The sequence below is a fragment of the Ammodytes marinus genome (assembly GCF_949987685.1).
Source record: "Ammodytes marinus genome assembly, chromosome: 15".
In the NCBI taxonomy this organism is placed as follows: domain Eukaryota; kingdom Metazoa; phylum Chordata; class Actinopteri; order Uranoscopiformes; family Ammodytidae; genus Ammodytes; species Ammodytes marinus.
Window position 1 is genome coordinate 6,641,738 of NC_137219.1, and position 11,515 is coordinate 6,653,252.

Consider the following 11,515-nt stretch of genomic DNA (forward strand, 5'->3'; position numbering starts at 1 on the left):
AATGTTGCCTTGGATTAGCTGGTGTTTTAAAACCAACCTTGATGAACAAAAAAAGTTATTTTCAGGTCTACATCTTAAAGTGACAAAGGACGCGACAGCTGTCAGCTGCTGCGGACCTTGTATTTTGCCAGGTTCCATTCAAACAGGCTTTTCTTCTGTCAAAAGGGCCCTGCTGGTTTTACTTGTCCTCCAATACCATGGCAGGGCAACACAGGGAAATCTTCTGAACAACTAAGTTTGCTCCCCATTCTAAGGTTGTTGTTCAGGCCGGGCACTGCAATGAGGCCTTCCGGGGATTGAGGGCTTTTGTTAGGCAGCTATTTAAGGGACTCCTTTCCAACAGGGCCTGGGTGTGATGAGCAACATTACGTATGTATGCTATGCTGTCCAATAACAAAGCTGATCATTTGTTAATCATTTCGATGGACTCTCACTGAAAGTTAAGGGAATTTTAAAACGAGACACTGCAGGTGAATATAGTAACATCTTTAACTTATAGATATCATCATAAACTTTGAGAGTTGATTACTTACATTAGAACTATTATCTTTTGATTGACCTTTTTATTGACACTATTATGAAAGAAAATGTTATAGAGGCAAAATAGACAAATCTCCAAATTTACCAGTGCTTGAAAAAACTATATTTTTGCCCGCAGTGTCTCCCACAAGAAAAGAGTTTCATGTTAGACTATCAAGAAGTGAGGCTGCAGCATAAAAGAGAATTCCATCACCACCTATGGAAACATGGAAGCTTCAAATTCCAATAATTTTTGTGAGCAAATTCTCAGTCTAGGAAAAGTTTTCCATGTATCCTTTGGCAATGAACATATAAATCAGATGAGCAACATAAGCATTGCGTGAGTTGTATTGTTTTACATTAATTATGTATTGTGTTGTAACATTTTGAAGCTGCAAACAAGTGAAGTAACCAACTGTAGCATACAACTATTTTGTGTAGTCAGTCATTTTTGTGTGAATGCATTTTCATTCATCTACGTTGAAATTCAAAGCTTAGGTTACATTACATTTCATTTTACTTCGATTTTCCGATTAATCGCGATTCTCTCTCGAACGATTCCGAATCGATTCATAAAAGTTAATAATCGATATATAAAAAATCAAAATATATATATATATTTTTTAACTAGAATTTAATATTAGTATTACCTGCGCCACTGTGCATGCACACCACACAAGTGCGAGTTGTTAAAAGTGGCGACAAAAGGGCAGAGAGCAGCAAACCCATATGACCTGCACTGGCTTTGTGTCTGTTTACATTGTTGTATGAGAGCTGAATTCCAAGCCATACTTTTTGCACAATGTGTTGAAATGACATAGAAAATAATAGAATAGCAATCCTATAGAAACATGATTCACAAGAGTAGAAATAAAATTAAACTGAATCGGTTTAGTTTTTACATACTTCCATATTGTGTTGAAATGCAAGCTGCATTGATTATTGCAATGGTCATAGAAAGTCATATTTGTGACAAGAAAAGCTTTTTCTCTAATACAATATTAGAGAAGGTAATTCATCTGTTGATTGTATTTAATGATCATCACAAAAGTAGGAAGTGATTAGCAAACTGTGTATAAAAGTATATTTTTGAAAATCACACATGGGTATGTACGTAAAAAAAAATTGCATCGAGAATCGATTTTGAATCGAATCGTTGACCTCGGAATCGAATCGAATCATGAGGTGCCAAGAGATTCCCACCCCTACTTCCAATAGGTGCATTCAACCATGAGGGAATGCCTACAGTGGGACCAGGTCAATTTAGGTCTGTCAGAACACGAAACCACCGCGAAACACTACTTTAAATTGTGATGACAAGACCTTTACACCTACAGAGAAACGTTATGTGGCTGTGAAATGTTTATTTATTTTGGTTTTACCTTGGGAAAGAAAAGTTCTCGGCTCCTCATGTCTTGTGAATTTTTGTTTAACGTTGAATATTGTTTTTCTGTGTTTTGTGTTACATCTATTTAGTTGAAAACTAATATACTTTCTGTGAAACATGCCTCAGTGGGTCAGTGTTTAGGTCACTTACAACTAACCAGCTTTTATCGCATTGCTTTTTTCTCTCTTTCAAAGTCAATAATGTGTCCTGCGGGCCTGTGTGAACAAGTCATGCATGCACAATAGCCAATGTGTTACGGTGACGACAGGCAGGCAGGCAAGCAGGACCCAAATGCAAGACGTTTCAAATAAAGGTCATTTATTTTCCAAAAAACACAAAAACTCCAAAAAGGCAAAACGGCAAGGCACATGGAACACAGGGACGGACTCACCAACAGGTACAATGCAAAGACACAGAACAATGACACACAGGGAGTTAAATACACACACACACACAAGACAGGGTAGACAACGAGGGACAGGTGTATCACATTAGGGGATGGAGCAGTAATCACACAGGAGGGAAACTTGACAGGACATGGGGAGGAACAAGACAGACATACCAAAATAAAACAGGAAACATGGGGAACCACCAAAACAAGACAAGACAAAGACAGACCATGACACAATGCTCATTTCGAACGGATTTCACTACCAAACCACGGACATACATGAACTGCACACTGAATACAGCCTGAGAAAATGTCATATGGTTGTTTAACCTCATCTAGATTAAATACAAATTAACAAACCAATGTGAGTTAACACAGCTGTAAAGAAAAACAAGTTATGTATGGTACAACAATGACCTAAAAAAGTTTCTCTGGTATACCGTGTTTTAGATTCAAGCCGTTCTTAATTTATTTTGGCAAATAACCAGTGTTTCCATTCATTTCTGTATGAAAACTAAACTTGCATTACGTATAGATGGATTTGTTGTTGTTTGCACTAAAGTATTTGTGCGTACAAGCAAAACACATTCTTTAAAAAACTCCACTTACATTTCTATAACTTTGTAACACTTAAACGTACAGTATTTTGGAAAAGAAAAATACGACATATCTAATAGCCCAGATCTGTACAAATTTAAGCAAAGAAGTACTGCTGGACCAGAAAGAATGGGCAGAGGCACCCCAGTGGCTCATTGGGAAGATTGCATACCATTGACGTATGCATGTTTTCCCCCTCTCTATCTCCCCATTCCACTCTACAGTACACTAAGCTATCAAACAAAGGTGAAAACACCCAAAAAAAGAAAAAAGAATTAGCCTGAAGCTCCCATATGCTATTCCTGGTCAGAAAATGGACGGTACTGGCCTACATACCTGCATTCTGTAACTGTGTAATGGACTCAAACTGGTGAACCTGAAAGGTCAGACGGATCCAGGCAACCAGTCTCACAGTTTGTTAATTTTTCTTTTCTCTCTTTGCTGATGAGCTGCTCCCAATCAAGCTTGTACTCAGTATTTACAGTATAAATAGATGAAATTCTGAAGAGAAAACGTTTAATTAGCCAACAAATTTGCTTTTTTCCTACAAAAATTTAGCACGGTTACACACCAAATGTTAGCAGCACAGTGTAAGGTTGAACAACCAAAGTTAAACATGAATGTTTCTTAGTGGTGCTCAGTTTTGTTTTATACAGGATTCATCAACTACCTATACTTCTAGTAAAGATTAAGCATATTCACCATCTCATTGCTGCTAGACAATCTCTTTCAGTAACATCTTTCATAGGTTTTGTCCTGGGATAGAACTTAAAACTCCAGTATCGCTGTGCTGACTACATAGCTAGTGTTGCTTTGATATCAAAAGAATTCTAGAAAGATAACTAAACGTGAATCTAACTGTGCCACAGTGCCATTGTTGGCTGTAACCCACGAAAGGGCTGAAAGTGAATCACAAAGTGCCTTTGCACTTAGTAGTTTATAGCCTCTGAATCTTTCATGAACAGTATGCTTGTGGCTGTGAAATTGTCCTTTGCCGCACACTACTGTTGGTTAGGGCTGTCAAAAAAATCGAAATATCGATATATCGCGATACTTAGTTTCCCGATATCAGTATCGATTTTTATATCAAAATATAGATTTTTTTTGTATTAACTTTTTTATGATTTCTTTTATTTTTTATTTTTTTGCTTTTCAAGGCTTTATTGACAGTGCAGAGATACAGATATGAAGTGGGGCAGAGAGGGAATAAAACAACCACGGGTCAGATTCAAACCCATGTCTGCTGTCAGGCCTGAGCCTCTAGGATACTGGCTATTGAAGTTAGATCAGTTTTGTTTATAAAAATACTTAAGATTCACTGTGTCACAAAAGCACACTGATGTGTTTTCATTTTCATTGTGTCCTGTACAGTTAGTACAAGAGTGAATTGGATTTGTTATTTTGATTATGGCAGCTGCAGCAGTGTTTGATAATTTGCCAAAACCAAAAAAAAGGAAGAAAAATAGTAAAGGAAGTTGTGAATGAAATAGTTTTGACTTCATTTGTCTGTACAATTATCACTATATTGTGCTGTTATGTTTGACAAGGCAACTTGTTTATGGAATATCGCAATATATCGTGATATATCAAGATACGCAATATATCGTGATATATCGTATCGTGACCAGTGTATCGTGATACGTATCGTATCGCGAAGTCCTTGACGATACCCAGCCCTACTGTTGGTACAGTTTAAAGCTAATGGTATGGTACTGCAGAAGGGTAAAATAAACTCTTTGAATTAGATTGCTATTATTAGAATACAATAAATCAAACACTATTTTTGATGTGGACACATAAGGCTGAAAAAAAGGAAGGCTTGTGTAAAGCCTTCCTTAGCTTAGTTCCTCTTTATGTTGAATGTCTTACATTAGCAGGGCCTCCCAACATTCCCTTATGGTTCTTTTTTGGCTCTTCCTGCACATTTCAGTTTTATTTTAATTTTTTTTAACTTTCCAATCACTGTATGTATGTTGTTCCTCATTGTTTATTGATATATTATGTATTTTCTATGTGCAATAAATACAAACTAATCTGATAAACAAAACACTCACAGGCTAAATATTGTCTTTGATATGTCATGACACAAGGATCAGTCGAGTAAAACGGCAAAACTGCACCTTGTTCAGTCTCCCACACCACATTCATTCATTGTTGATGAGCAACGTTTTAAGCTTGTGTCGGCTGAGGAAACACAAACCCAAGACAGGTAGAAAAGTGCATTAAAAGTTATCTTGGGCAACCGCCACTGGCTAAGAAACAGAACCTGTACCTAGATATATTGGGACGTGTCCAAAGAGTGTTCCTTGGCAGGGATTCATTCACACCGTCGGTTACCATATACAGCTGAAACAGATTCACCAGCACTGTTACATCAGCCGTATGTGATATAAACAAATTTTTTAAATCAAACCTCCCAATGCTAGAGACAGATTGTTGAAAATAAGCCAAATGTGCCGTGTCTAGCTAGAGTGTATCACTGCTTGAATGGATTTAGTCAGTGCCAAAGCAGAATAACTATCCTCTGCAATTGCATTAATTAACAGTTTCTGCAGTGAACAGAGAAGATCCCTAGAAATAAAATGGGATTATGCTTTCAATAAATATATCGTCATCCATGGTTCCATCTATCATTACAGCCGACTGATCCATTGTCCCAGTGTGTGCAGATGTCAGGGCAGGGTGAAGGTGAACTCCTATGAATTAAATGTAAAATATAAGGCTTATGTTTTGCATCACCATAGCTACTACTATTATTACCGGCTGGGCTTCCTACCAACATATAGTATTTTGAAACAGATTGTCTGAAAGGAGAAACCTAACATTTAAAGCCCAGTTCACACCAAAGCAATACAACGCAAAGCAACACAATGAAACTGCTTGAGACTTGCAACCTGAGCTGCAATGTCAAAATCATGAACATAAACCACAGTACTTCACACCTTAGCAAGGCAATGGTTACATTGTTTGTGAACTTGTATGCATTAAATGTAAAGGATAGGGATTATGTTTTGCATCGCCATAGCTACTATTACCAGCTGGGCGTCCAACCAACATACTCTGAAACAGATTGTTTTAAAGGAGAAATATTAACCTTAAACACTAAAAATACCTGCAATGTTATTGCCTTAGAGGATCAACAGTATTTTCACAACTGGCCACACATGAGCAGCATCATGGTTAGTGGTAGATTGATTGCATCGTGTGCAACGAACCGGTCTAACCATTAGGAGCAATTAATATTCAGTGTCTTGCTCAAGGACATGTAGATCGAACCAACAACAACATGCCATTAGAGCTGGGGTGGAGGATTTGGGGAGAAAATGGCAGTTGGGATAAAGATTTTAATCCAAATACCTCAACCGCTCCACTTGTTCTCTTTGGTCCCTCCCCTATGGTCCCTCCCTGACACGCTCTACACCAACAAAGTCGTGCCAAAGTGAATGGACAGTCCCAACAGCCAATAAGAACAGAGAATCCGAGCCTCACTCTGATTGGTCAAAGTGTGCAGCTCATGTTAACTTTGACCAATCAGAAATCACATACCCCAGCTTTAAGACAAAACATATTACCAATGTGTGTCAGTAAATATTCTATGATATCTAAAACATTATTGAAAATGTATGGTTTAATTACATTTCAAGGAGACTGGCTTCTTTTGTGATTCAATCAATCTAGCTTTATTGGAAGAAAAGATTTAGGAGGCAGAGATACTTTAATAATTACTCATTCCACCATAACCTCAATCAATAGATGAGATTGCATTGCAGAACCATTTTGTGCTTTGAGTAAATGCAAGTAATTTCTCTTGGGTGGCTAAACTCTGTCTCCAACTCATTATGCTATTCCTATTTTGCTCACACAGGACTCCTGAAAATTCCTGAGAATTATGATGCTACTGATAAAATAGAAAGATGTACCAAAAGAATCTGCATTTTATATAATAATTTACATTATTTTAGTATTATTCAAGGGAACCAAGGACGCTTAACACATATGCTTCCATTATATGCCAATGTTCATTTCACAACCTATTTTGGAAGTGTGAATGATGCTATAGCACAGGATGATGGCACAGGATCATACTGTCTTCAAGGAAACTCTTAAAACCACTGTTAAATGCAACATTCTTCATGCCCATTTCTTCAATGTGGAATTGCATTCTGGGAATTGTATGAAACAACTGCAGTTTGTACAAGCAGTAAGTTCATAAGTTAATAATACTTCAAAACTATTCCAAGGATGAAGTGAGTGTCAAAATGTATGAAATGTGAAAGTCTATTTTTATTAAATATTTGAGTACATGAAACCTTTAAAATGCTTATCCAACTTTTACTTTAATGTTGAATGTACATTGAAAATGAGAATAAACTGGAAATTTTGTTCTACTCACTCATACATTCCAATGAAGAAACCAACATTTGATTATGTACCTGTTACCCACTGCGCTGATGCTTATGAAAAAGGAAGAAATTTTGTTTTGAGTATTTAATAGAAGGTGAAATTTAGCACCACTACACTGAATCTCAGTTGACCCTTGCCAGAGAAACCACAGTATCCATGGAGTAATATAGAATCACTGCACGTCAGCACCATCAAAGAAATTAGCCACACTGCATCATAAACACTACAAAGTAAGCGTATTCAATTCCACGAGACAGTGCTTGAAGAGCCAGTTTTTAGTATCCACATATTAAAAATAAATAAAATAAAAAAGTGCCTACCTTTCGAGTGTATGGTGCATCTCCCAGGTTGATGCCATCTTTTGAGAGTTTATCTCTGATCAGCACCTTCAGCTTCAGTTTGGGATAAGTCACAAAGTCATTACAATCTGTGAATCGTGGGTTGTGGTTTCCAGGACAGGAGGCCTGGTGTATTTCTAATGTCTGTGAAGAATGGCTGCAAGTAGAAGAATCCAGAGGCTCTAAGGTGAAATAGTAGCCTGGTGTTTCCTCTTTTTCCTCATATTTTAGGTCCTGCACTGCTGCAAGTAGCCTGTCTCTGTGGTACTCAATGCGGACACCTATGGCATCCAGGTCCGGCTCCCCAATCTGTTTACAAACTTCCAAATCGTCATATCCATTGTCAATGAAGGACTCCACATACTGGGCCAGGTGGAGCTTGGCCAGCCACTCCAGGACAAGGTTTGGCCCTTGGCTCATCTTAACACAGGAACAATAAATGAGGTTAATCTTAAGTGCACATCAAGTGCACATCATCTTCTCCAGTCACACTGCTGCTGGGGGTTTGTGCAGAGGCGGTACAGCACTGTAGTCCATGAAGCTCCCTGCTTTTACACAATGTCCACAGTTCAATTCTCCAAATTAGGAGCATCTATTAGTTGCAAGAGCAATAGAAAACACAATGAATACATGTTTGGAGACAGCAAGGTGCATGTTAGAAACGCCCTATCGCCTTGTTCTGCCCTTTAACCTTTCCAAACCTGGCTGAAGTTGTCTTGAGCAACAACAACAAAAAACGTGTAGGTAGCGATAGCAAGACTGGTTCATGCACTCTACATCTCGTGGGGGCGTGTAAGTGAAATGGCTTAGCACCATCTAGCCTACATGAAGGCGCTATGATTGTCCGACAGACGGACTCAACTTCTTTAACATTAACGGTTGGTTTAATTGTAACGAAATGACGCAACATAAACCAGTTGAGCTACTTTCTGATGTCGAAGGAATAGTTAAGTGAACGTTAAGCGGTGAGAAAAGTCGAGTTGACCACATTTCTGTGAGGTTACCTTCTAGCAAAAAAAAAGGTTGGGAAACAAAAACCTGTACGTTAACAGTTGGCGTCCTCTCGCGCTCCATCCATCCTCTTTGTCTCATTCATGGCAGCGGTTACAGACAGCGCGAGAAGCTTATGTTCATCAAACATTCTCACGGAGAAGAAGAAACAAAATGAAGGTAAAGCGATATAACTCTATAAAAACACTAGTAGATAAAACAACATGCACACTCATCTACGCTTGTTCAGAGTGCACTTGTTGTGGCTTACTTTGTCTGGCTTTTGCCGTATGTCACTTTGCTGTAGCCCCGCTCCATCCGCCGGCTCAGTCCGTCTGAGGAAAGATGCTCATACTGGTCTTCAGTGCTTCAGTCAAAGCTGTAGTTTTTTTTTAACCCCGCTGGACGAATGGAGTTCATCGAACGCTGGCGCCACCTGCAGGGGCTTCTGGGAAATGTAGGAATCGCCAATACAATTTAAAATATTAATTGAAATAAAAGAAACATATGTTTATTTTATTTCAATTAATTATTTTAATTGTATTCAAATACATTACAAAATAAAATACAATAAAATAATACAAAAATAATATTTGAAAAGAAAGACAGATAAACTAACTATTATTTTGGGGCGGATTTAAAAGTATTTTCAAGCACATTTAGTGAAAATGAGGACTCAAACCGGATGCCATGCATGATACGTTCTGGCCTCATCTTTCAATCAAATATAAATTGGAAACACTCTTAATTTCTCAGAATTTTCCAACAAAAATCAAGATGAGAGACATTATCTACTATAATTTTCCAAAAAAAAATAAATAAAAATGGGCCGAAACTGATTAAAAGGCAGAGTTGGAATCTGTTCAAGGGCTCTTGAGCAACAGACTTAAATCCATAGCTGACACTGACCTCTGACCTGAGGGGGAACACTTATTTCCATAGTTTGAATTTTTATATGTCAGCAAGCAAACAGGAAAACATGAAAATGAAAACACACAACAAAACATGTTATGATTGGTTTTCCATTTATTTTCCATTGCACAATAATATATATATTTATATATATACTGTATCTACAGTCTAAATTGTTTGTGGCAGCAGATTAAGTCAGACATCCATGTGAAATTTGTTTTAATAAAACTGTACAAAACTTGCCTACAATGAGAAAATACTGCAACTCCACAGATATTCTTCCCAGAAGACAGACAGATGGATGAAAAGTATGGCCAACTGAGAAACCCTTGAGCTCTCCTGCACGGTGCTGCGAGTCTGGCTTTCGATTTCTTTGCATTTCTACAGCGCAGGGAAAGCAAGAGTTTATCATGAAGCAAACAGTAACATAAACAGATGTACCAATAAAATAAATATATATTTTCTCTCACACTTACATACAATTTGCGTGATCAAATGAAAGTGGGACACGTTTCTGATGTGTGACCAGAACAGTTTTGTTCAAGGTGGTGGTAAATACAAATGCCAAAACAGACAATCTCTAAGAGGGATAATACATGGTTGTTTCAAGTTTGTAAACACTTAATATCATGCATCCTTCAATGTGCAATAAGAGACCATTCAGGACATATATGTTGCAAACTGAAGCACTTCAAAGTCGAGGCCACACTTTGTAGAAAGACTCAGCGGCCCACCAAGAGGAGATGACCCCCCTGCAGTAGCAAAGCTGGATTCTGAGATGAGCATGTTCAATATAGAACCAGAAAAAAAAGTTTCTTGTCATGTCTGGATGATGGATAATTATGCACAACCATTGTTTGCACATTAATGTGAGTTATTCTATCCGAAAAATTACATTAAATGTATTGATTTTAAATAGATTTTTGAAATTAAAAGTATATATTTGTTTTCAAATATATAAATATATATCATAATATCATTAATCTGACATTGAAAACAAATCTGAGAGTGAAGCAACCAGCATAATTGGCAAATTACACATAAGCATATAGGTTCTGTCACGTTTTGGTCCTTTCGAAAATAAGAAAAAAAGGAACAAGGAAAAATAAACACACTCAAAACAAATCATACTAACAAAATTACTTTAAAGTAAAACAATTTGCAAAAGCCACATAACTGCTCTCTCAAATGGGTTTCTCTCAGTAGTAAAGAGTAGAGATTAAAATCAGCCAGCTAATAATGAAGATTTTAATTCCAAAATACACATTTTTGGTGTAATTGATCACTTTAATACTAAAATCTATGAAAATAGATCAAATCTTCTAATCATTTTTACCTTATGTCTGCATCCACTTTCCATGAGTCAGTTTTTACATGATTTTGATTGGTGGATAGCTTATTTTGGAAGGAAACTCTTCAAATTCACTGTGCCCGTCCTCTAAACACAGCAGTTTGGATAATGACGGTGGCATTCCCATGAGACGAAGCTCAAGCCAATTTACTCCCTCGCCCCTATGACCACACACAGACACATACATTAACACACACACTCATGAACACTCACACTCACAGTAGACTTCTTGACTTAAAAGAGTGCTGTCCAAGGTATCCAGACCGACTCTTACCATTTGGGAAAAATAAATCAAGACAACTTTGTGAAATTAAGCAACTCTTTGGTGTCGGAAAAAAAGAACATGGCCGCAACAAGCATACAGTATGTCACGTTGCATGAACCTGCACTATCAGATTTGTGTCCAGCTGTCCTGTTATTTACAACATTTGGCAGCAATCTGGACTGACAAAAGTCTTGTCTCTCTTTAAAAAATAAAAAGACCAACAAATAATGCTCCTACATTGACAAAAAATAGCAGCATATCCTTGCACCTCATGAAAAAAAAATGAAAAAAATAAATACAATTTAATTACAATAGAATTCTAGTTAATTACATTGAAAAAACACTGTCAAGCAAAAACAAA

General features: G+C 37.3%; 1 protein-coding gene across 1 annotated transcript in view; it reads right to left on the reverse strand.

Moving 5' to 3' along the window:
* Positions 1-8,056, reverse strand: part of sash1b (SAM and SH3 domain containing 1b) — a gene marked incomplete at its 5' end in the record, with an annotated part of 48,265 nt that extends 40,209 nt beyond the window's left edge. The window contains one exon of the mRNA XM_080042952.1: positions 7,619-8,056. Within this exon, the coding sequence (XP_079899078.1) occupies positions 7,619-8,056 (438 nt within the window). The remainder of the gene's footprint in view (positions 1-7,618) is intronic.
* Positions 8,057-11,515: the final 3,459 nt, after the last annotated feature.